The 25,866-nt window shown below is 42.1% G+C and overlaps 1 protein-coding gene across 1 annotated transcript in view; it reads right to left on the reverse strand.

Annotated features, from left to right (window-relative positions):
* The window catches only part of LOC115259474 (uncharacterized), a 730,118-nt gene that overhangs the window by 246,939 nt on the left and 457,313 nt on the right, over positions 1–25,866 (reverse strand). Inside the window, exons 4-5 of the mRNA XM_029860055.2 lie at positions 24,673–24,887; positions 8,196–8,331 (exon numbers count right to left, since the gene is read on the reverse strand). Of these exons, the coding sequence (XP_029715915.1) occupies positions 8,196–8,331; positions 24,673–24,887 (351 nt within the window). The remainder of the gene's footprint in view (positions 1–8,195; positions 8,332–24,672; positions 24,888–25,866) is intronic.

The raw sequence follows: 25,866 nt of genomic DNA on the forward strand, positions 1-25,866 counted from the left end.
TCTGCCCGGGATTCTTCCAGAGCTTTCTTCGCAAAAAAACCCATAGACTTTCCTTAGAAAGTCCAAAGGTGTTCTCCAGAGATTTTTCCATGAAATCTAATAAAGAGTCCTTTATAAAACCTGCGATGGTTTTCTTCCGAAATTGCTCCTTGCTTTTCTTTTGAATCTTCTAATGGATTCCTTCGGAAAGTGTTCCGGACATCCATTAGGACAATATTATATAGTTTGCTTAAAAAAGATCTACTTAAGTTTTTTTTTTTCAAATTTCCCCAGAGTTTCCTACGCTAATCACTCTAGGGGATTCTTGTGGAAATATTTTGAAAGTTATCTGCATCAGATTCCTTCAAAAGAGTCCTTTAAATAATTTACAAAGAACGCATAACGAATTGATCTGAAAGTTTTTTTTATCTATTTTTTTCACGAACTATTTCAGGAACTGCTTTAGTGTCTTCTTCACACATTATTTCATTGATTCTTTGTGAAATTTCTCCGGGTATTCAGATCTATGCTTCAGAAAGCTTTACATTGTATTCTTATGAATTCATGCCGTAGAATACTTCACAAATTCTTCTAGAGATTGCTTTAGAAAATTCTTCAAGGATTCCTTCAAACGTTCTTTCGAAGATTCTTCTATAAATTCTTCCATTGCATAATCCCTACATTGATATATGTTGCCCTTTACTGGCATTTACCAGGTTAGCTGGTATGTCATGAACATACAGAAAAACTTGTAGTTAGAAGACACAGAATGTTGCTAATTGACAAATTGAGGGATGAATTTTTGAAAAAAATCGCGTTCTGGTGGGATTCAAACCCACGACCCCGTATTCGCTAGACCGGGTTTAGTTCAGTTTGGCTTTCTATTCCGCAGAATTATCACCTGTTCTGTGGCTTAGTTGGTTAAAGCACCGGTCTAGCGAATACGGGGTCGTGGGTTCGAATCCCACCAGAACGCAATTTTTTTCAAAAAATCATCCCTCAATTTGTCAATTAGCAACATTCTGTGTCTTCTAACTACAAGTTTTTCTGTATGCATAATCCCCCAGGGATTTCCCCAAAAGTTTCTACTGGAAAAGTGTCATGAACTCTATCGGAAATTTATTTATGAACTTTCTAAGGGATGACAACGTGAATTCCTACAGGAATGTTATCAGGATTTTCTTCGGGTAATCATTTACAAAATCCTGCAGGAATATCTCCAGAGATTATCGTATTGGTAATTTTAGTAATTGCAGCAGAAATTTCTACAGATGCCTGCTGATATTCAATAGTTTCTCCTTCTATTCGTCCGTGCATTCCTCCATGTGTTTTCGCTGAAATTTTACTAGGGGTTTTCTCAAGGATTTCTCTAGGAACTTCTTCGCGTGTTATTTAAGGAATTCATTAAAAAAAATCCAGAAAATTTTCTAGGATTTTTTGAAAATTACCTATAGTTTTGCAGGAATTCCTAGAGAGTTTCAATACAAATTTGTGTAGCAGTCTTTGGAAAAGTTTTTCTAGATGCTTTTCGAAATATTCCTACAGAGATTCCATCAGAAATCCGTCCACTCAAGGAATGCTTTCTGAAAATTCTCTAGAAAAAAAATAAATAAAAAGACATCAGGCATTATTTTACAAATTCCTTCAGGGATCTCTTCAAAAAATTTCAACGATTTTTTTTTTAATTTTCTTCAGCGATTCCATCAGAATAGCTTTAGACACTTCTTCAGTAATTTAAGGATTTTTTCTTCAGAAAATTCAGCAAAGGGATTTCTTCAAAAGTTTTTCCATGGATTTGTTTCAGGAATTCTTCTTGGAAAATGCTTCAGAATAGTAATTCACTCAAGAAATTTTTCCAACGGTTCCTTCAGGAATTCATTAAGAAAACTCCTCCAGGAAATCCCTGCAACTATGAGTTTCGATTGCTCCTTTGGATCCGTCAGAAATATGTCTTGGGATTATTTCATGATTTTTTCCAGATATTTCTCTAGAGTTTTACCATATTTTTTTCTATTATTTGTATAAATATAACTGAAAGAACTCTAGGGATTCCTACAAGAAATTATTGAAAACTTCCTGGAAGGATACCTGAACAATATATACTGTAGCAATTTCTTAACCCTCTAATACCCATAATATTATAGTTGAAATATTTTTATTTTAAATTTTTTTCATGGAAAAAGGTTATTTTCCGTGTAATTTTAAGGAAAATAATTTTAGAGTGTATTCGAATCCCTTGAACTATTAAACTAAGAATGATTTGAGAATAAATTAATTATGTAAATTGTAGCGATTCAATACAAAATAAACAATGACTTCTAAAAGGTGACTTAAACATCATTTTTTCTATGATTTAAAAAAATGTAAATACGCTTTGAAATACACGAAAAACCATTTCGTGATAGAAAAAACAGTCCTAAATATCAGCCAAAAATATAAAAATTTTGATTTTTCTCGAAACAAAAATTACAAAAATACTCAAACTATACTTCGTCTAAAGGCGGGGTTGGGTATTAGAAGGTTAAGTGATTTCACAAGGAATACCAGGAAGAATGCCTAGGAGAATAACTGAGACATCGCCTTGAGATTTTACTGTAGGAATTCTTAGAAGAATATCGTGATAAATTATTAAGGTATTAGAATTCCTTTTCAGGAGAAACATTTGAATGAATTTCAAGAGAAATTATGGAGGAGTTTTGAAAATAGTCCAAGAAGGGAATACTGAAGGCATATTACAAAGTTCTGCTCAAATTCTCGCAAAAATTCCAGACTAAGGTAGTAGAAGATTTTATAAAGAAATCCCTGCATCAATGTCCGAATGGACTGTCAGAGGATGTTTTTGAAGAAATTCCTAGAAGAACTCTTGCAGATGTGACTGTAGAAAATGTTGGAGGTAAATCCTGTACAATTTCTGAGGAAATTAGTGGTGAAAATCCCAGAAGCGTTTCTTGAAGTAATGCCTGAACGAAATCATCAAGAAATTCAAGAAAATCGATTAAAGTTAATCAAAGAAAATAAAGAAAAAAAAAATACAACTACAGGGGATGGCCAAAATGTTTGGGATAGGCAACTTTTTTTCTCCCACAAAAATGTTTAACATGCTGTAACTATTCATAGAGTGCACCAAAAATTCTCAAATTTTGACTGTTTGTTCACATATTATATATGCACGATTGGTACAATTTTGTGCTCGATTGGTTAATCTTTCGCGAAGTTAGAACCGTTATAGTAAAACACTATTTTTTAGCGAACTAATTTTTTGAACTGTCATAATTCGGAAACCAGTGAACCGAACTGAATGAAATTTTTAACGTTTATCAACAATATATTGATACTTGATACGACGCTATAAAATGTAATATTTTCTCACGATGAATAAAGTTATACCGGTTTGACATTTTGACCCATATAGAGGAAAATAAGTCAAATTATCAATATCATACAAAAATTACTAAATGTGTAATTTTTTTAAACCAAATAGGCTCTATTATATCTTATCAGAGATATCTTCGGAACAGAAGCAGAAAACCTTTGGATATCATCACTAAAATTTAATGACATTGATGTAAAAAAAATGCATTTTTTCGAGAAATATCCAAAAAGTTTCAATTCATGATAACTTTTTTCCACGTTCAAAGAGTACCTATGTTTTAATGACATAAGAAGCATTAATGTATTGTTGATAAACGTTCAAAAGTTCATTAAATTCGGCTCACTGGTTTCCGAGATATTACAGTTAAAAAATAAGTTGTCTAAAAAATAGTGTTTTACGAGAACGATTCTAGCTTCGCGAAATATTAACCAATCAAGCTCAAAATTGTACCAATCATGCACATATAGTAGGTTATCAAACAGTCAATATTTGATGCACTCTATGAGAATATTTGATGCACTTTATGAAAAGTTACAGCGATTTGAACTTTTTTGTGGGAGAAAAAAAGTTGCCTATCCCAAACATTTTGGCCACCCCCTGTAAATGCATAAAAATTGAAAAGATAAAAATAAATAACAAAATGATATAAAAAATAAAAAATAAAATTAAGAAAAATAAATGTATAAAAGAAAAACCATAAATAAGGTAGTAAAGGAATTCTTTAAGAAATCCCTGTATCAACTGCCAAAGAAATAGTCGTAAGCTTTTTTGTAGAAATTCTTGGTAGAACTCTTGCAGATGTGAATAAAAATTCTTAGAGAAAATTCCTGCACAATTACTGACGAAATTTGTGGATAAAATCCCAGAAGCATTTCTTGAAGTAACACCTAAACGAAATTCAAGAAAAAAAAATCAAAAAAAAAGGAATAAATAAAAAGAAAATCGTGTTAAGTACTATTCCTTTGAATTCCACTAAGAATTTGCATCCTTTGGCAGATACGTATTTCGACCTCAACTGTAAGGTCGTCTTCTGTGTCTTGTACGTGACTCGACTGACAAACAATAAATAAAAAATAAATAAAACTTTAAAAAATGAAAAAAAAAACTGCAGAGACAAAAAAATCCTCAGGGAATTCTTGAAAGATAAACTAAAGAAGTTTCTGAAGATATGGCATTTTTAAAGGAATCTCTGAAAGACTACTTGAAAGAACTGTTGAAGCTTCAGTAGGAAATAAATTCTTAACTAATTTCTGGAGGATTGCCTGAGTGCATCTAATGAGATATTACTGAAAGATCACCACAAGAATTTAGGAAATATTCCTTGAAAAAAGGTCTACAAATTCTAAAAGGTATTTATAAAGCAATCTTTCGAGGACTTCTGGAGGAACCCCTGGAGGAATTTCTTCAAAAATATATAGAATATTTGGTTTATCTGGAGAAATGTCACGGAGCTATTCTAGGAGACATATCTGATGGTATCCCCATGAAAATATGAGAAGAAATATCTGTAGCGATCTCTGAGCGATTTCCAGCAAGAACTCATTAAATAATTTCTGCAACAAAATCTAAATTTCTGAATGAATCCGACGAGGACTTCCGGCAAGTGTCTCTGAATGGGATCTCTAAAGGAAATTAGCGGATGAAAATCTCAGAAGTGTTTCTTGAATAATGCCTTAACAAAATCCAAGAAAAAATATTTAAAAAAAATAAGGAAATACAAAAAATAAATTACAGCAAAAGTAAAAAAAGAGAAAAAAAATAATATAAAAACCTCCATGAGTCGATGTTCCTTGACTTCATATCGACTTATGGGGGTATTTTTTTTATACTGAAAAATAATTTCTGGGTTACTATGATGGTCCCCTCGAAAAACTTCCCAAAGAATTTTTGTTCCACTACTCGATATTTCCTTGAGTCGATTATCTCTTCAAAATCGACTGGTGGAGGCTTTACTGTAAAACAAAAAAAATATAATAACGAATATAAAAAAAGAGCATAGGACTTTCTGAAGAAATACCTGCATCATACTCCGAAGGGATTTTTAAAGTAACTCCTAGAAGAACTCTTGCAGATGTGACTATAGAAATTCTTAGAAAAGTTATTGCACAATTTCTGAAGTAGTTTGTGGGTAAATCCCCAGAAGCATTTCTTGAAGTAATGCCTAACGAAATTCAAGAAAAAATACTAAAAAATAAAAGAAGATTACAAAAATATATAAAAAAGGAATATACAATTATAAAAAATAAAATAAATAAAAAATAATTTGCATTAATTTGCAGAAATAAAAGAGAATCATGGGGGAATTCTTGAAAGATTATTGAAAGCAATTCCTGAAGATATAGATTTTTTGAAGGAATCTCTGAAAGACCACTTTATAGAAGTGAAGAAGCTGCAGTAAGTATTCCTATAAAAAGTTCTCGAAGCATTTCTGAAGATATGCCAGGGAATTAATCCTAAACTAATTTCTGAAGGAATTCCTGAGGGAGTCTTATGAGATGTTACTGAAAGATCACCAGAAAAGTTCCTGGTTTCTTTCGGAGACTTCTAGAGGATCTTCTTCAAAAAATAATAGAATATCCGGTTTATCTTGAGAAATGTCACGGAATAGTTCTTGGGGACATTTCTGAAAGTATCCCCATAAAAATTTGAGGAGGAATACTTGTAGCGACCTCTGGAAAGTTTCCAGCAAGAATTTCTAAAATAATTTCTGCAACAAAATCTAAATTGCTGAAGGAATCCGAAGAGGATTTCCTGCAAGAAACTCTGAATGAATCTCTGAAGGAACTGCTACAGAAATATCTACAGGAATCCCTGCTAGAATGTCTAGATTAATTGCTGGCAAAACCCTCAGAGGATTTTTTTGCAATTTTTTTTTAATTTGTAGCGAAATCCCTGAGGAAAATTTCTGGAGAATCGCCTTCAGTTTTTTTTTATTTCCGAAGCAATCCTTGAAAAAAATGCTTAATGAAACCCAGAAAGAATTTGTAAAGAAATTCCTGGACAGGAATACATTCTACAGAAATACTTGAAAGAATTCTGCAAAGCTCATAAAAGAAATAACTGCAAGCAGGCTTGTCCGCATTGAGTGCATGAAAATTTTGCTCTTTGGATTTACACCATCAAACACTTAATAAATTAGAAATCTTTTTATCTTACCAGATAGAAGTATGTTGAAATATTGTAAATGTCATTTCGAACTGTCAAAAAACCGCACCGCAGAGCCACACGGAGCGCGCAAAGAGATTTTCACCCGGGTGAAAACATTCTAGTGAATTTCACTTTGAACGGCCCATGCGGCGCTGCGGGGCGGTTTTTTTGACAGTTCGAAATGACATTTACAATATTTCAACATACTTCTATCTGGTAAGATAAAAAGATTTCTAATTTATTAAGTGCTTAGGGCCCATATAGCCGAGGCGGTAAACGCACGGGTATTCAGCATGACCATGCTGAGGGTGACGGGTTCGATTCCCGGTCGGTCCAGGATCTTTTCGTAAAGGAAATTTCCTAGACTTCCTTGGGCATAGAGTATCTTCGTGCCTGCCACACGATATACACATGCAAAATGGTCATTGGCAGAGGAAGCTCTCAGTTAATAACTGTGGAAGTGCTCATAGAACACTAAGCTGAGAAGCAGGCTTTGTCCCAAGAGGACGTTACGCCAAGAAGAGGAGAGGAGGAAGTGCTTGATTGTGTAAATCCAAAGAGCAGAATTTTCATGCACTCAGTGCGGACAAGCCTGACTGCAAGAATGTTCCATCTGCAATAATTCCAGAATAAATCTCGAAAAAAAATATGAGAGGTTCTCCTTGAAGAATTCATTGTACAGAAACTATTGTTCTAGAACTGCCATCCTCATTGCCTTTCAGAACAGTTTTTGGAATATCCTCTAATTTCTTCAGAAATTATGCAGGAATTCTCTTTAAGAATCTGCAAGAGTTCTTCTAGGAACTTCTTCAAAAAATCCTCCGACAATCCCTTCGGAAATTAATGCATGGATTTCTTTATAAATTCCTTTTCACCTTGTATTTTATATTTTAATTTTGTTTTTTGTTTTTGAAAAGTAACAAAATAGGAGCCATCTTGTTTTCGAGTGTAAACCTTATCTTGGTTACCTCAGTCAGATGGGAATTCATCCTATAGAATGCTATGCTTTGTATTGAAGAGCGATATTTTTAAATTATGGTAAGCTCAGCTAGGGCCCATATAGCCGAGGCGGTAAACGGACGGGTATTCAGCATGACCATGCTGAGGGTGACGGGTTCGATTCCCGGTCGGTCCAGGATCTTTTCGTACAGGAAATTTCCTTGACTTCCTTGGGCATAGAGTATCTTCGTGCCTGCCACACGATATACACATGCAAAATGGTCATTGGCAGAGGAAGCTCTCAGTTAATAACTGTGGAAGTGCTCATAGAACACTAAGCTGAGAAGCAGGCTTTGTCCCAATGAGGACGTTACGCCAAGAAGAAGAAGAAGCTCAGCTTTTCATAAGACATCGTAAAATAGTTAAAGGATTTATTAATGATTAATTTTCCAAAAAGGAGAAAGCATTCGACAATTTCTCGAACGAACCAAATTATACTTCATGGGTTTGTGGTTTGCTCCTATGGAATATTGAAAAGTTTTATAAGTGTAACGGCGCAAACATTGGGCTGGAACAGAATAATCTGTGCAGTGCAAAACCCTTTCCATAAATTTTGCTTTTTTGTAGCTTAACCTCAAATAAACAACATTGCTGACGTAACATTATAAGCTGCACTATTGATTCAGCAATTGCTCGTTCCGAAAATATTCAGTGTTCAGAGGACTCGCTAGACTGTGAGATGTTCAACCTTACTTACCGACCACTTGCATCTGGATGTGTCCGGTCGCCGTCGAGTACAGCGGTGCATCTGCGGTCACCTCGCAGGAAAAGTTTCCAGACAGTCCGAAACCAACGTTTCGGATCACTACCTGACTGGCGTTTGAAAGTAGAAGCTGAAAAGGAGAAACGAAGAAAAAAAAAGAAATATGTTCAGACGACATACACTGAACACACGTTATCAAACAAATAGCAAACAACTTCTTTTTAGTACTGGATTTTCTGCTGAGAGTCACTAAGTTCAACTTAAATATAAAGAAAGGAAAAAAAAGAAATGAAAAAGCGCCAAGAAAGCATGTTCGCTTCTTCAATCAGTGTTTCCCCGAAAAAATGAAAAATACCGCTTCCGATAAACAGAGCATGACTTTGTTGTGCAAAGTTTGCTCCTGTGTGGTAGCTCCGGAGCAAACACGCACACATCAACACAAACACACAAAATCAAAGCTCCCAAAAGAAAGAAAGAAAGTCAAACTCAAAAAGATACACAGCAAAATGGCAGACAGCTTGAAAAAGTTTTCCAACCGATCTGCTCTGCTGCCACACCACACCGCCGAACCGGGCTGTTTTGGAAAGGAAAATCGAAACATATTGGGGAGGGCTTAAACTTCAACAACAGTCAGCCAGTATACGGACAGGACAGGAAACAAAAAGTTTTCAGTTTATTTCGGCGTTTCGGCGAGATTTTGCAGGGGTTTTCAATTAAAATCCTTCCAGCTCCTTTCTGGTTGATTCCCAGCTGCTTTCCATTTTCTTTACAATTTCATTCCATACCAGTCCCTGTTCAGGTCCTTTCCAGGTCCTTTCCAGGTCCTTTCCAGGTCCTTTCCAGGTCCTTTCCGAGATTCGGAGAGAATCTCTCCCGAGATTCGGAGAGAATCTCTCCCGAGATTCGGAGAGAATCTCTCCCGAGATTCGGAGAGAATCTCTCCCGAGATTCGGAGAGAATCTCTCCCGAGATTCGGAGAGAATCTCTCCCGAGATTCGGAGAGAATCTCTCCCGAGATTCGGAGAGAATCTCTCCCGAGATTCGGAGAGAATCTCTCCCGAGATTCGGAGAGAATCTCTCCCGAGATTCTGAGAGAATCTCTCCCGAGATTCTGAGAGAATCTCTCCCGAGATTCTGAGAGAATCTCTCCCGAGATTCTGAGAGAATCTCTCCCGAGATTCGGAGAGAATCTCTCCCGAGATTCGGAGAGAATCTCTTCCGAGATTCGGAGAGAATCTCTCCCGAGATTCGGAGAGAATCTTTCCCGAAATTCGGAGAGAATCTCTCCTGAGATTCGGAGAGAATCTCTCCTGAGATTCGGAGAGAATCTCTCCCGAAATTCGGAGAGAATCTCTCCCGAGATTCGGAGATAATCTCTCCCGAGATTCGGAGAGAATCTCTCCCGAGATTCGGAGAGAATCTCTCCCGAGATTCGGAGAGAATCTCTCCCGAGATTCGGAGAGAATCTCTCCCGAGATTCGGAGAGAATCTCTCCCGAGAATCGGAGAGAATCTCTCCCGAGATTCGGAGAGAATCTCTCCCGAGAATCGGAGAGAATCTCTCCCGAGATTCGGAGAGAATCTCTCCCGAGATTCGGAGAGAATCTCTCCCGAGATTCGGAGATAATCTCTCCCGAGATTCGGAGAGAATCTCTCTCGAGATTCGGAGAGCATCTCTCCCGAGATTCGGAGAGAATCTCTCCCGAGATTCGGAGAGAATCTCTCCCGAGATTCGGAGAGAATCTCTCCCGAGATTCGGAGAGAATCTCTCCCGAGATTCGGAGAGAATCTCTCCCGAGATTCGGAGAGAATCTCTCCTGAGATTTGGAGAGAATCTCTCCCGAGATTCGGAGAGAATCTTTCCCGAGATTCGGAGAGAATCTCTCCTGAGATTCGGAGAGAATCTCTCCTGAGATTCGGAGAGAATCTCTCCCGAAATTCGGAGAGAATCTCTCCCGAGATTCGGAGATAATCTCTCCCGAAATTCGGAGAGAATCTCTCCCGAGATTCGGAGATAATCTCTCCCGAGATTCGGAGAGAATCTCTCCCGAGATTCGGAGAGAATCTCTCCCGAGATTCGGAGAGAATCTCTCCCGAGATTCGGAGAGAATCTCTCCCGAGATTCGGAGAGAATCTCTCCCGAGATTCGGAGAGAATCTCTCCCGAGAATCGGAGAGAATCTCTCCCGAGATTCGGAGAGAATCTCTCCCGAGATTCGGAGAGAATCTCTCCCGAGATTCGGAGAGAATCTCTCCCGAGATTCGGAGAGAATCTCTCCCGAGATTCGGAGAGAATCTCTCGAGATTCGGAGAGAATCTCTCAAGAGATTCGGAGATAATCTCTTCCGAGATTCGGAGAGAATCTCTCCCGAGATTCGGAGAGAATCGCTCCGGAGATTCGGAGATAATCTCTCCCGAGATTCGGAGATAATCTCTCCCGAGATTCGGAGATAATCTCTCCCGAGATTCGGAGATAATCTCTCCCGAGATTCGGAGAGAATCTCTCCCGAGATTCGGAGAGAATCTCTCCAGAGATTCGGAGTGAATCTCTCCAGAGATTCGGAGAGAATCTCTCCCGAGATTCGGAGATAATCTCTTCCCAGATTCGGAGGGAATCTCTCCCGAGATTCAGAGAGAATCTCTCCGGAGATTCGGAGATAATCTCTCCGGAGATTCGGAGATAATCTCTCCCGAGATTCGGAGATAATCTCTCCCGAGATTCGGAGATAATCTCTCCCGAGATTCGGAGAGAATCTCTCCCGAGATTCGGAGAGAATCTCTCCCGAGATTCGGAGAGAATCTCTCCCGAGATTCAGAGAGAATCACTCCAGAGATTCGGAGTAAATCTCTCCAGAGATTCGGAGAGAATCTCTCCCGAGATTCGCAGAGAATCTCTCCAGAGATTATAGAGGAATCTCTCCAGAGATTCTGGAGGAATCTCTCCAGAGATTCGGAAGGAATCTCTCCAGAGATTCTGGTGGAATCTCTCCAGAGATTCTGGTGGAATCTCTCCAGAGATTCTGGTGGAATCTCTCCAGAGATTCTGGTGGAATCTCTCCAGAGATTCTGGTGGAATCTCTCCAGAGATTCTGGTGGATTCTCTCCAGAGATTCGGGAGGAATCTCTGCAGAGATTCGGGAGGAATCTCTCCAGAGATTCGGGAGGAATCTCTCCAGAGATTCGGGAGGAATCTCTCCAGAGATTCGGGAGGAATCTCTCCAGAGATTCGGGAGGAATCTCTCCAGAGATTCGGGAGGAATTTCTCCAGAGATTCGGGAGGAATCTCTCCAGAGATTCGGGAGGAATCTCTCCAGAGATTCGGGAGGAATCTCTCCAGAGATTCGGGAGGAATCTCTCCAGAGATTCGGGAGGAATCTCTCCAGAGATTCGGGAGGAATCTCTCCAGAGATTCGGGAGGAATCTCTCCAGAGATTCGGGAGGAATCTCTCCAGAGATTCGGGAGGAATCTCTCCAGAGATTCGGGAGGAATCTCTCCAGAGATTCTGGAGGAATCTCTCCAGAGATTCTGGAGGAATCTCTCCAGAGATTCTGGAGGAATCTCTCCAGAGATTCTGGAGGAATCTCTCCAGAGATTCTGGAGGAATCTCTCCAGAGATTCTGGAGGAATCTCTCCAGAGATTCTGGAGGAATCTCTCCAGATATTCTGGAGGAATCTCTCCAGATATTCTGGAGGAATCTCTCCGGATATTCTGGAGGAATCTCTCCAGAGATTGTCTAGGAATCACTCCAGAGATTCTGGAGAAATCTCAACAGAGATTCTGGAGGAACCTTTCCAGAGATTCTGGTAGAATCTCTCATTGCTGTTTTCTTCCCGTGTCTTCTCATGTTTCTGATTCTTTTTACTATTTTTGCCTTTCTCGTACACTTAGTGTACTGGAAAGGCTATATGTTCACTCCAAAAATGACTTTTTGATAGAAGGCCCGGAGGGTCAAATCACATATACCAATCGACTCAGCTCGACGAATTGAGGTGATGTCTGTGTGTGTGTATGTGTGTGTGTATGTGTGTGCGTGTGTGTGTGTGTCTGTATGTGTGTGTACAAAAAAACTCACATCACTTTTTGGCAGTAAACCTCATCCGATTTCAATGACCGACGGTTCATTCGACGCGGAATCTGGTCCCATTGTTTCCTATTGAAAATGGTTCGGATCGGTTCAGCCGTTCCGGAGATATGGCCATTTAAGTGTTCCGGAACGTACCCCAGGAAGAGACCAGATATGAAAATGCACCAAACCCATCCATGCGACACATCAAACCACGGCATTTTCGATAACCTGATGAGCGGTAAGCAGAAAAATAGTCTAAGACCACATCTGAACCGGTAGTGTTCCGGAACCGGTTCCGGGTGTCCCGCCGGAAGTGGCAAATATCAAAGTGAACCAAACCCATACATGTGACACATCAAACCACGGCATTTTCGATGACCTGATGGATAATGAGCAGGAAAATCATCTCAGACCATATCTGAACCTATAGTGTTCCGGAACCGGTTCTAGGCGTCCCGCTGGAAGTGGCCAAATATACAATTGAACCAAACCCATACATGCGACACATCAAACAACGGCATTTTCGATGACCTGATGGACAATGAGCAGGAAAACCATCTCAGTCCATATCTGAACCAGTAGTGTCCCGGAACCCGTTCCGGGGTTCCCGCTGAAGTGGTTAAATCTGAAAGAGAAACAAATTCGTACATGCGTCACATCAAATAGTGGCTCTTTAGATTACCTAATGAACGACCAGCAAGTGGCCGGAAGAGGCCAAATGTAAAAGTAAACCAAATCCAGGCATGTGACACATCAAATCGTGGCTTTTGCGAATACCTGATGAACAGTTAGCTAGAAAATAGCCTTACGTCACACTAAAGACAACTGGTAATGTTCCGGAATTGGTTCCGAGAGTCCCGTCGAAATTGTCAAACCCTGCATGTGACACCTTCAATTTGCAGCGTTTTTGGTTAACCGATGAGCAGTTAACAAGACAATAATGTTAGACCATATTTGGTTCAGCCGGTAGCTACCAGAAATCAGATCCGGGTAGTAATATGTAAAATTTAACCAAACCCATGGATGCGGTACATCAAATCACGACCAGTCTTGTAAACATTCGACACTTTTTACTACCTTCATTTCGTTGCCGCAGTCGGGTGTCAGTCGGCTTTATTACATTCGTGCGCTATCGTTACCTCTTACCTACACATAACACGAGCAGTATAACGAAGATCAATAAACACAAGAAAGGGTCAAATCAATGTCATCTGACACGATGACATGTGTCTAATTCTAGCTTTACGCATCAGTTTTCAACCAATTACGATTATGAATGTTAATATTAGTTTATTATTGCATGTTGCATAAATATAAACAAAAAAAAATTGAATACGACACACAGATGGGCAACATAGCTCTTATTACACAAGTTTACAAAATAAAACGAAAGTCGTGAACTTCTGTCAACGACCAAAATTTTTGAAGCACAATTTAGTGCTGATTTCGAAACTGACCTTCAAAAAAATTAAAGTAGAACAGTTTTTGAGTTTTACCTCAATATCGAGTTTTGTAACTTTTCAAAATATGTAATTTACTAAAATTCAAATATATTGCGTTTTGTTCAACCAATTTTAAATATTTTTCCATAAATTTAAAGCTGAATACAATATCATTCGATCATCTGAATACAGGTTTTGCGTCAGATTGATGAAATTCAAGATATTGGCGAGTTTTGGGGACGATCTTCTTAAATTTTAGCAAAATTCCCAGAATTTTTTGAAGAAATGTTTTTTTTTTTTCAATAAGAAAAAACCAACTTAAAAATTCTTTCTCGATGTTTATTTGACATATCATATGTAGGCGAGTTACAGTAAAAATTTCTGCTCAATCGGAGCATTGATTACGAAGAATGTGATGTTTGAAGTGAGCGACTTCGCTTAAAAATAGAACAAAAATCGATTTCAAATCATCAACGTTGTATGGGAAGTCGAAAAAAATTCCGCTCTACTGTATTTTTTTTCCTTCGCGTTTTCGAATTCAGGGCATGATTCTACACCAAAAATGATCATCAGCTTACCGAGTTCAAAAATGCTGTAAACTAGTGTTATGGAAGAAGACAGGAATAACAAAAGCCGAACCGTCTCCCGAAGCCGCTATCGTGGGGAAGTGCATTCGTTTGACATTTTTGTTTCGAACAGTAGTTTGATTGCTTGTGTTGCGAATGTCGGAGACAAAGGAGGCCGAATATCGACGAAAAGGTTTAAATGACTGTGATCTCTAACAAGACTGATCACGACTTATCGACATCCTGATGGAAAAATAGGGTCAGACCACATTAGATCCCCGGTAGTGTTGCGGGTTTAGCTGTGGCTTCGAAAGTGGTTAGAAGTAAAAGTGAAGCAAACCCATTCATGCGATATATCAAATCGCGGTGATTAGGTAAAGGTGAATAAATAGCAATAAAATAATCTCAGACCATAATTGCGACAACCGGTAGTGTCATGGTCCATGACTCATGGAATCAGATCCGGCTATCCCACCGGAAATTACCAAATATAAAAATGAACCAAACCCATACATATGACACATCAGATCGCAGATTTTTTGATAATCTAATGAACGGTTAGCAAGAAAATAGCCTTATATCACATTAGAGACTAGCTGTTGTGTAGCAGAACCAACGTTCATGTGAAAAAATAAATCGTGGCTTTGTTTAATGGCCTGATAAACATTAGGTATGAACAACAGTGACGAATAGGTCTAAGTTCTCATATATGAGAACAAAATATAGACAAAACTAAAGCGATCTCATCAAATCGTACCATTTCAGATTCCTAAGGTGTAAATTTATAGCAGGATGGGTCAACGTTGAATGGAAAAATAAGAATTTGATCGCGTCAAAATTTGATCGAGTTCTAAAACTATGTAAAATAAGTGTATTTGGTATGGGAAATATGTTCGGAGTCCACCAGAGTATCCAAGATAGCGGTCCATTTTTAATTCTTGCATTATGGGCATATTTTGTATGAAAATATATCCAGAATTCAAAATTTGTAATCAGAAAACCCAAGCTGTGCGCTGTTTTACAAGGTCTGCAATATGACTATAGTTAGAATGGGGAAGAATGTCGGTCTTCGTCCAAAACTGGTACCTAACCAGAAAATCATAAACGACATGCCAAAATTCAATACGGCGACTGTTTTAGGGGCTGTCCATAAACCACGTGGTCATAGGGGGGGGGGGGGGGGGGGGGTGTTTCGGCTAATGACCATTTTGTATGGACAAATAAAAATTTTTGTATGGACAAATGACCACGCGGGGGGGGGGGGGTTTGAAAAGTCTCAAAAAATGACCACGTGGTTTATGGACAGCCCCTTATGTAATTTTAGGTGCAGAGTCCAAAAATGAATACCACAACATCCAAGATGGTGTCTCAATGTTCAAGATGGCGGTTAGTTTAGTTGGGGTAGATATCCGAAGTCATAAAATGATGACCGGAAAATCTAAAATGACGTTTCAAAATTTTGCGGCTTCATGACACTTATTTGGTATGAGTTTTGGATCGTTGTCTTATATTTTCTGAATATTGGATGCTTATATAAAATGTATCCATATTGAGTAGATTTAGCAAGCAGTTTTCATTTTGTATTTATGTCAATGTCATCAACATGTCGCTCGATTTTTGTTGAAAGGATATTTTAAAGCACGAGAAAGGCACCATCACCGCTAGGTGGATTAATTAAGGTTTTTCTGTTTCTGTTCCTGTTCATGTTTCTGTTCTTTTTTATGCTCCTGTTTCTGTTCCTGTTCCAGTTTTTGTTGCTGTTTCTGTTTATGTTTATGTTCCTGTTCTATTGTTGTTCCTGTTTCTGTTTTTGTTCTTGTTTCAATTCCTGTTTATGTTCCTGTTTTTGATCCTGTTTCTATTTCTGTTTCTGTTGCTGTTTCAGTTCCTCTTGTTGTTCCTGTTTTGGTTTTTGTTGCTGTTTTTGTTCCTGTTTATGATTCCTTTTTTTCTCGTTCCTGTCTTTTCCATTCAACGCTTTTGTTCTACTTGCTACTAACCACTCATTGAGAACCACTGGCCCCAGTTTGCCGTCCACCCCACAAAGTACCACGCCAGCAAATTGTAAAGAGCCAGGGCAAAACGAAAAAAAAAACTGCGGAAAACAAACAGCAACAGTCGCGATATTTCGGTATAAATATCTGCGGCTCGGCTCGGCTCGTTGGAGGCAGAATCCCGCGCCGGAAAAAGGAGCCAGCCAAGCTTCATAACGTATTTATGAGATGATCGGTGCTGCTCTTTTCCCCGCGCGGCGCGGCCATGATTCTTCAAACAACGACGACAAGACTGGTGGTGGTGGTGGTGGTGGGAGTAGGCGTGGACCATATCTGTGCGGGGTGGAGGTTTTTGGTTTCGCGGTAGGGTGATTGGCGTGTTTTTGGTTAATATATAGAGCAGAGCGTGCTTCTTATTCGGGGCGGTACAGCTTTGCTTTGGAGGAATCGTTTACGCTAGGACACTGATGGTGGCGGCGAAGGCTTTGCAATTTATGGCGGCACGTTCTGCGACATTTGAGAATGCGACGCGAATGGTTTCCGATGGCGGTTGGGTGTGTGCTTCTAGTACTGAGAAGCAGCGGTGTATGAAGTAAGAACGGTTGTTGTCCATATTCGAAAATAAATGTTGTCAAATGGGGCGTAGGGATCATGCACAAGGAGACAATTGTTCGATGAAATATGAGCAAGATTGAGTTGATAAATGATCGTTATGCTATTAGGTTTGAAAGAGGGGGTCTTTCCTCAAAAAGTTAAGTGGAGAGGGATAGAAAATGTTGACTAAAATTTGGAGATTCCAACATGTTATATTTTTGTTAGACTTAAAAAGTGTGTGCCAGAACAAAAGTAGTTTAGTTGAGGTTAGAGTCCAGCCGATTCTTTTTCCCACGGGTACAGATTCCAGCAGAATCTCTCCAAGGATTTTTGCACAATTTATCCAACGATTCCAGCAGAATGTCCTGATGACTTCAGTAGAATATCTCTGACGATTCCAGCAAAATTATTTTGAGGATTCCTGCAGACACTCTCCAAAGATTCAATATTTCAAGGTACCGAAGCAAGATCTCACCAAGGATTTCAGCAGAATCTTCCCGAGAATTTCGGTAGCATCTCTCCCAGGATTCTAGCAGAATTTTTCTGAGAATTCAAGCAGAATCTATCCAATGATACCAACAGAATTTCTCAGAGGACCTAAGCAAAATCTCTCCGAGGATCAAAAACAGGAAAAGAAACAGGAACAGGAACAGAAAACAAACAGGTACAGAAGCAGGAACAGAAGCAGGAACAGAAACAGGAACAGAAACAGGAACAGAAACAGGAACAGAAACAGGAACAGAAACAGGAACAGGAACAGAAACAGGAACAGAAACAGGAACAGAAACAGGAACAGAAACAGGAACAGAAACAGGAACAGAAACAGGAACAGAAACAGGAACAGAAACAGGAACAGAAACAGGAACAGAAACAGGAACAGAAACAGGAACAGAAACAGGAACAGAAACAGGAACAGAAACAGGAACAGAAACAGGAACAGAAACAGGAACAGAAACAGAAAGAGGAACAGAAACAGGAACAGAAAAAGGAACAGAAACAGGAACAGAAGCAGGAACAGAAACAGGAACAGAAACAGGAACAGAAACAGGAACAGAAACAGGAACAGGAACAGAAACAGGAACAGAAACAGGAACAGGAACAGAAACAGGAACATAAACAGAAACAGAACAGAAACAGGAACAGAACCAGGAACAAAAACAGGAACAAAAACAGGAACAGAAACAGGAACAGAAACAGGAACAGAAACAGAAACAGAAACAGGAACAGAAACAGGAACAGAAACAGGAACAGAAACAGAAACAGGAACAGAAACAGGAACAGAAACAGGAACATAAACAGGAACAGAAACAGTAATAGAAACAGGAACTGAAACAGGAATAGAAACAGGCTCGGGAGAGGTTCTGTCCGAATCTCGGAAGAGATTCTGTCCGAATCTCGGGAGAGATTCTCTCCGAATCTCGGAAGAGATTCTGTCCGAATCTCAGGAAAAATTCTCTCCGATTCTCAGGAAAAATTCTCTCCGAATCTCGGGAGAGATTCTCTCCGAATCTCGGGAGAGATTCTCTCCGAATCTCGGGAGAGATTCTCTCCGAATCTCGGGAGAGATTCTCTCCGAATCTCGGGAGAGATTCTCTCCGAATCTCGGGAGAGATTCTCTCCGAATCTCGGGAGAGATTCTCTCCGAATCTCGGGAGAGATTCTCTCCGAATCTCGGGAGAGATTCTCTCCGAATCTCGGGAGAGATTCTCTCCGAATCTCGGGAGAGATTCTCTCCGAATCTCGGGAGAGATTCTCTCCGAATCTCGGGAGAGATTCTCTCCGAATCTCGGGAGAGATTCTCTCCGAATCTCGGGAGAGATTCTCTCCGAATCTCGGAAGAGATTCTCTCCGAATCTCGGAAGAGATTCTCTCCGAATCTCGGAAGAGATTCTCTCCGAATCTCGGGAGAGATTCTCTCCGAATCTCGGGAGAGATTCTCTCCGAATCTCGGGAGAGATTCTCTCCGAATCTCGGGAGAGATTCTCTCCGAATCTCGGGAGAGATTCTCTCCGAATCTCGGGAGAGATTCTCTCCGAATCTCGGGAGAGATTCTCTCCGAATCTCGGGTGAGATTCTCTCCGAATCTCGGGTGAGATTCTCTCCGAATCTCGGGAGAGATTCTCTCCGAATCTCGGGAGAGATTCTCTCCGAATCTCGGGAGAGATTCTCTCCGAATCTCGGGAGAGATTCTCTCCGAATCTCGGGAGAGATTCTCTCCGAATCTCGGGAGAGATTCTCTCCGAATCTCGGGAGAGATTCTCTCCGAATCTCGGGAGAGATTCTCTCCGAATCTCGGGAGAGATTCTCTCCGAATCTCGGAGAAGATTCTCTCCGAATTTTGGGAGAGATTGTCTCCGAATCTCGGGAGAGATTCTCTCCGAATCTCGGGAGAGATTCTCTCCGAATCTCGAGAGAGATTCCTCCAGAATCTCGGGAGAAATTCCTCCAGAATCTCGGGAGAGATTCCCCCAGAATCTCGGGAGAGATTCCTCCAGAATCTCGGGAGAGATTCCTCCAGTCTTCGGAGAGATTCCTCTAGAATCTTTGGAACGAGTCCTTCAGAATCTCGGGAGAGATTCCTTCAGAATCTCGGGAGAGATTCCTCCAGAATCTCCGGAGAGATTCTTCCAGAATCTCGGGAGAGATTCTTCCAGAATCTCGGGAGAGATTCCTCCAGAATCTCCGGAGGGATTCCTCCAGAATCTCCGGAGCGATTCCTCCAGAATCTTCGGAGCGATTCCTCCAGAATCTTCGGAGAGAATCCTCCAGAATCTTCGGAGCGATTCCTCCAGAATCTTCGGAGAGATTCCTCCAGAATCTCCGGAGAGATTCCCCCAGAATCTCCGGAGAGATTCCTCCAGAATCTCCGGAGAGATTCCTCCAGAATCTCCGGAGAGATTCCTCCAGAATCTCCGGAGAGATTCCTCCAGAATCTCCGGAGAGATTCCTCCAGAATCTCCGGAGAGATTCCTCCAGAATCTCCGGAGAGATTCCTCCAGAATCTCCGGAGAGATTCCTCCAGAATCTCCGGAGAGATTCCTCCAGAATCTCCGGAGAGATTCCTCCAGAATCTCCGAAGAGATTCCTCCAGAATCTCCGGAGAGATTCCTCCAGAATCTCCGAAGAGATTCCTCCAGAATCTCCGGAGAGATTCCTCCAGAATCTCCGGAGAGATTCCTCCAGAATCTCCGGAGAGATTCCTCCAGAATCTCCGGAGAGATTCCTCCAGAATCTCCGGAGAGATTCCTCCAGAATCTCCGGAGAGATTCCTCCAGAATCTCCGGAGAGATTCCTCCAGAATCTCCGGAGAGATTCCTCCAGAATCTTCGGAGAGATTCCTCCAGAATCTTCGGAGAGATTCCTCCAGAATCTTCGGAGAGATTCCTCCAGAATCTTCGGAGAGATTCCTCCAGAATCTTCGGAGAGATTCCTCCAGAATCTTCGGAGAGATTCCTCCAGAATCTTCGGAGAGATTCCTGCAGAATCTTCGGAGAGATTCCTGCAGAATCTTCGGAGAGATTCCTGCAGAATCTTCGGAGAGATTCCTCCAGAATCTTCGGAGAGATTCCTCCAGAATCTTCGGAGAGATTCCTCCAGAATCTTCGGAGAGATTCCTCCAGAATCTTCGGAGAGATTCCTCCAGAATCTTCGGAGAGATTCCTCCAGAATCTTCGGAGAGATTCCTCCAGAATCTTCGGAGAGATTCCTCCAGAATCTTCGGAGAGATTCCTCCAGAATCTTCGGAGAGATTCCTCCAGAATCTTCGGAGAGATTCCTCCAGAATCTTCGGAGAGATTCCTCCAGAATCTTCGGAGAGATTCCTCCAGAATCTTCGGAGAGATTCCTCCAGAATCTTCGGAGAGATTCCTCCAGAATCTTCGGAGAGATTCCTCCAGAATCTTCGGAGAGATTCCTCCAGAATCTTCGGAGAGATTCCTCCAGAATCTTCGGAGAGGTTCCTCCAGAATCTTCGGAGAGATTCCTCCAGAATCTTCGGAGAGATTCCTCCAGAATCTTCGGAGAGATTCCTCCAGAATCTTCGGAGAGATTCCTCCAGAATCTTCGGAGAGATTCCTCCAGAATCTTCGGAGAGATTCCTCCAGAATCTTCGGAGAGATTCCTCCAGAATCTTCGGAGAGATTCCTCCAGAATCTTCGGAGAGATTCCTCCAGAATCTTCGGAGAGATTCCTCCAGAATCTTCGGAGCGATTCCTCCAGAATCTTCGGAGAGATTCCTCCAGCATCTTCGGAGAGATTCCTCCAGAATCTTCGGAGAGATTCCTCCAGCATCTTCGGAGAGATTCCTCCAGAATCTTCGGAGAGATTCCTCCAGAATCTTCGGAGGGATTCCTCCAGAATCTTCGGAGAGATTCCTCCAGAATCTTCGGAGAGATTCCTCCAGAATCTTCGGAGAGATTCCTCCAGAATCTTGGGAGAGATTCCTCCAGAATCTTCGGAGAGAATCCTCCAGAATCTCCGGAGGGATTCCTCCAGAATCTCCGGAGGGATTCCTCCAGAATCTCCGGAGGGATTCCTCCAGAATCTCCGGAGGGATTCCTCCAGAATCTCCGGAGGGATTCCTCCAGAATCTCCGGAGGGATTCCTCCAGAATCTCCGGAGGGATTCCTCCAGAATCTCCGGAGGGATTCCTCCAGAATCTCCGGAGGGATTCCTCCAGAATCTCCGGAGGGATTCCTCCAGAATCTCCGGAGGGATTCCTCCAGAATCTCCGGAGGGATTCCTCCAGAATCTCCGGAGGGATTCCTCCAGAATCTCCGGAGGGATTCCTCCAGAATCTCCGGAGGGATTCCTCCAGAATCTCCGGAGGGATTCCTCCAGAATCTCCGGAGGGATTCCTCCAGAATCTCCGGAGGGATTCCTCCAGAATCTCCGGAGGGATTCCTCCAGAATCTCCGGAGGGATTCCTCCAGAATCTCCGGAGGGATTCCTCCAGAATCTCCGGAGAGATTCCTCCAGAATCTCCGGAGAGATTCCTCCAGAATCTCCGGAGAGATTCCTCCAGAATCTCCGGAGAGATTCCTCCAGAATCTCCGGAGAGATTCCTCCAGAATCTCCGGAGAGATTCCTCCAGAATCTCCGGAGAGATTCCTCCAGAATCTCCGGAGAGATTCCTCCAGAATCTCCGGAGAGATTCCTCCAGAATCTCCGGAGAGATTCCTCCAGAATCTCCGGAGAGATTCCTCCAGAATCTCCGGAGAGATTCCTCCAGAATCTCCGGAGAGATTCCTCCAGAATCTCCGGAGAGATTCCTCCAGAATCTCCGGAGAGATTCCTCCAGAATCTCCGAAGAGATTCCTCCAGAATCTCCGGATAGATTCCTCCAGAATCTCCGGAGAGATTCCTCCAGAATCTCCGGAGAGATTCCTCCAGAATCTCCGGAGAGATTCCTCCAGAATCTCCGGAGAGATTCCTCCAGAATCTCCGGAGAGATTCCTCCAGAATCTCCCGAGAGATTCCTCCAGAATCTCCGGAGAGATTCCTCCAGAATCTCCGGAGAGATTCCTCCAGAATCTCCGGAGAGATTCCTCCAGAATCTCCGGAGAGATTCCTCCAGAATCTCCGGAGAGATTCCTCCAGAATCTCCGGAGAGATTCCTCCAGAATTTCCGGAGAGATTCCTCCAGAATCTCCGGAGAGATTCCTCCAGAATCTCCGGAGAGATTCCTCCAGAATCTCCGGAGAGATTCCTCCAGAATCTCCGGAGAGATTCCTCCAGAATCTCCGGAGAGATTCCTCCAGAATCTCCGGAGAGATTCCTCCAGAATCTCCGGAGAGATTCCTCCAGAATCTCCGGAGAGATTCCTCCAGAATCTCCGGAGAGATTCCTCCAGAATCTCCGGAGAGATTCCTCCAGAATCTCCGGAGAGATTCCTCCAGAATCTCCGGAGAGATTCCTCCAGAATCTCCGGAGAGATTCCTCCAGAATCTCCGGAGAGATTCCTCCAGAATCTCCGGAGAGATTCTTCCAGAATCTTCGGAGAGATTCCTCCAGAATCGCCGGAGAGATTCCTCCAGAATCTCCGGAGAGATTCCTCCAGAATCTCCGGAAAGATTCCTCCAGAATCTCCGGAGAAATTCCTCCAGAATCTCCTTCAGAATCTCCGGAGGGATTCCTCCAGAATCTCCGGAGGGATTCCTCCAGAATCTCCGGAGGGATTCCTCCAGAATCTCCGGAGGGATTCCTCCAGAATCTCCGGAGGGATTCCTCCAGAATCTCCGGAGGGATTCCTCCAGAATCTCCGGAGGGATTCCTCCAGAATCTCCGGAGGGATTCCTCCAGAATCTCCGGAGGGATTCCTCCAGAATCTCCGGAGGGATTCCTCCAGAATCTCCGGAGGGATTCCTCCAGAATCTCCGGAGGGATTCCTCCAGAATCTCCGGAGGGATTCCTCCAGAATCTCCGGAGGGATTCCTTCAGAATCTCCGGAGGGATTCCTCCAGAATCTCGGGAAAGATTCCTCCAGAATCTCCGGAGAGATTGGTGGTCCAGAATCTCTGAAGAGATTGGACCAGAACCTCTGGAGACATTGGTCCAGAATCTCTGGAGAGATTGGTCTAGAATCTCTGGAGAGATTGCTCAAGAATCTCTGGGGAGATTGCCCCAGAAACTCTGGAGAGATTCCTCCAGAAACTCCGGAGAGATTCCTTCAGAATCTTCGGAACGATTCCTTCAGAATCTCTGGAGAGATTCTTCCAGACACTCCGGAGAGATTCCTCCAGAATCTCGGGAGAGATTCTCCCAGAATCTCGGGAGAGATAGTCCCAGAATCTCGGGAGTGATTCTCCCAGAATCTCGGGAGATATTCTCCCAGAATCTCGGGAGAGATTGTCCCAGAATTTCGGGAGAGATTCTCCCAGAATCTCGGGAGGGATTTCTCCCAGAATCCCGGGAATTGAAGAATCTCTCTGAGCATTCCAGCAGAATCTCTCCAAGGACTTAAGCAGAATCATTTCGAGGTTTCTTCATAATCTCTACGAGAATTCCGTAGCCGCCCTACTTATCATAATATGGGGACCCTTTCTAAAAAGAATACGAATAATGAGGTGAATGCAGTTTAAAAATTGCTTTCAGAGATGGAAAATGAAGTGGAGATCAGTCTCTTAAGCATGAAAATCAATTCGTACAATAGCCAGATGCACCGAACTAGATAAAGTTCCATAATTAGTGTATGGACGTAATCTGTCGGTGAGCCAACTTTCACCCACTTTATTTCGCCCCAAAACTCAAAATCCAATCTCTGCAAATTAAACTCCAAGCACTTCCGAGGCTTCACCCTCGCCTCGTCCCTAGAAGTAGTAAAATCCCTGCTATCGAACAACAGCTCTCCAGGATGGAGGGAAAGCTTTTCTCCAAAATCGTAGGCGGATAATCAAGTGTAATCCTATATTTTTCGCTCAACCTCGGACAAAACTGACACCGGGAAAAGAGCTTCCGGGAAACTGCTCCAGCCTGGTGCTTTCTTCCCTGTCAGCCGGCAGCTCCCCTCCCCCACCATCCACTTTTCCTGATTGCAGTAGCAGTGGCGATCAGCAGCATCGAGAGAGCTTAACTCCCACGCCTTCAGGCCGCGTGGCACCACTCGACGACAGAGCGAAATGTTTAAAGAAAGTTCCCCATTCAGCGACTACCGGACTATCGGAATTGGCACTCGTGCCACGTTATTGCCCTAGTTTCAAAGCGGCGGGGACGGCGACGGTGCCCACGTGCTTTTGTCTCCACACCCGGCAGAACAGAAAGGATTATAATTACATAAAACGAAAGAAAGAAACTGCAGCAACTGAAACTTACGTCCACGTTGATTCCCGGAAAGGGAATGGCCTTCTTCTCCGGGTACTCGCTCGGCAGGTATCGATAGAACTCCCGCAGGCCCCGATAGAACTTGACCGAGTAGAGTGGCGAGTCGCCCAGGTCGTACAGACAGCGGAGGGTGGCGTGCTGGGATCGTCGGACGGCCGGCGGGTCCACCACCAGGTGCACGTTTCGTATCGCTCCGGAACAGATAGCTGCGAAATGAGAGAAACGAAATGAAATCGATTTTAGTTTCGAGTTTTTCTTAAGATTGCGATTGGTGTTGATGCGGGAGAAGTAAGTCTTTCATTAAGGGCAAATCTATATTGGAAGAACATTGATTGGTTTCTATACAGGGTGGCCCCATTGCTTGTGAGTATGCAGTTGTGATCATAATAACTTTCAAAGATTTAATATATTGCAGACTACATCCCAAATTGGATCACACTTTGAAGGTGTTTGCACACTATTGTGTCAGTTCAATTTGGGGTGCAGTCAGCAATAAAGGTTCTATGTCAAATCATATACTATCATAGTAATGTGGATAATGATAGTAGTTTGTACTGTTCACTTCCCGTTGGAATCGAGCCCTTCTGATGAACCAATTTGTCAAATTTTTCGGGTTGGTAAACCCGCCATATTCATGACAGTTCAAGTATGGCTTGAGGGACCACGGACTTTGCAGTCATCGTCTACCTTGACTCACTCGAGCTACCCTTGCAGTAGCAATCTCAAGAACTTAGCCATCTTAACTGCCCATAATCGCATAAGTGACGTAAGCGCCATTGTAGTTTTCAACACACTTTCAAAATTTTAACAATGAATAATGAAAAGTTTAAGTTTTTTTCACTTTGGCATCTAGCTAGTGATTAGATCTTGTGCTCTATTGAATAAAACTGGTCACAATTATGCACAATTGATAGATATTAGCTTGTGAATGCTGACATTGTCAATGGTGGTTACGTCGACTATGCGATCATGGGCAGTTAACGCCTGACGTTGTTCTGGCGGTTCACTGAGCACCTCTTGTATCACGTAGCTTGAGCTAGTCCGCAAACCGCCATAGCCATCATACCGACATCATGTGATTCCACTGATTCCAGTGAACCAGTATCGCCCCTGATCACGCAGATACACCACTATCATACCGTAGAGGGGTTCCAGGGGAGTACCTAAGGGTCTCATGGGCATTTC

Source organism: Aedes albopictus, chromosome 1 (assembly GCF_035046485.1).
Source record: "Aedes albopictus strain Foshan chromosome 1, AalbF5, whole genome shotgun sequence".
NCBI lineage: Eukaryota > Metazoa > Arthropoda > Insecta > Diptera > Culicidae > Aedes > Aedes albopictus.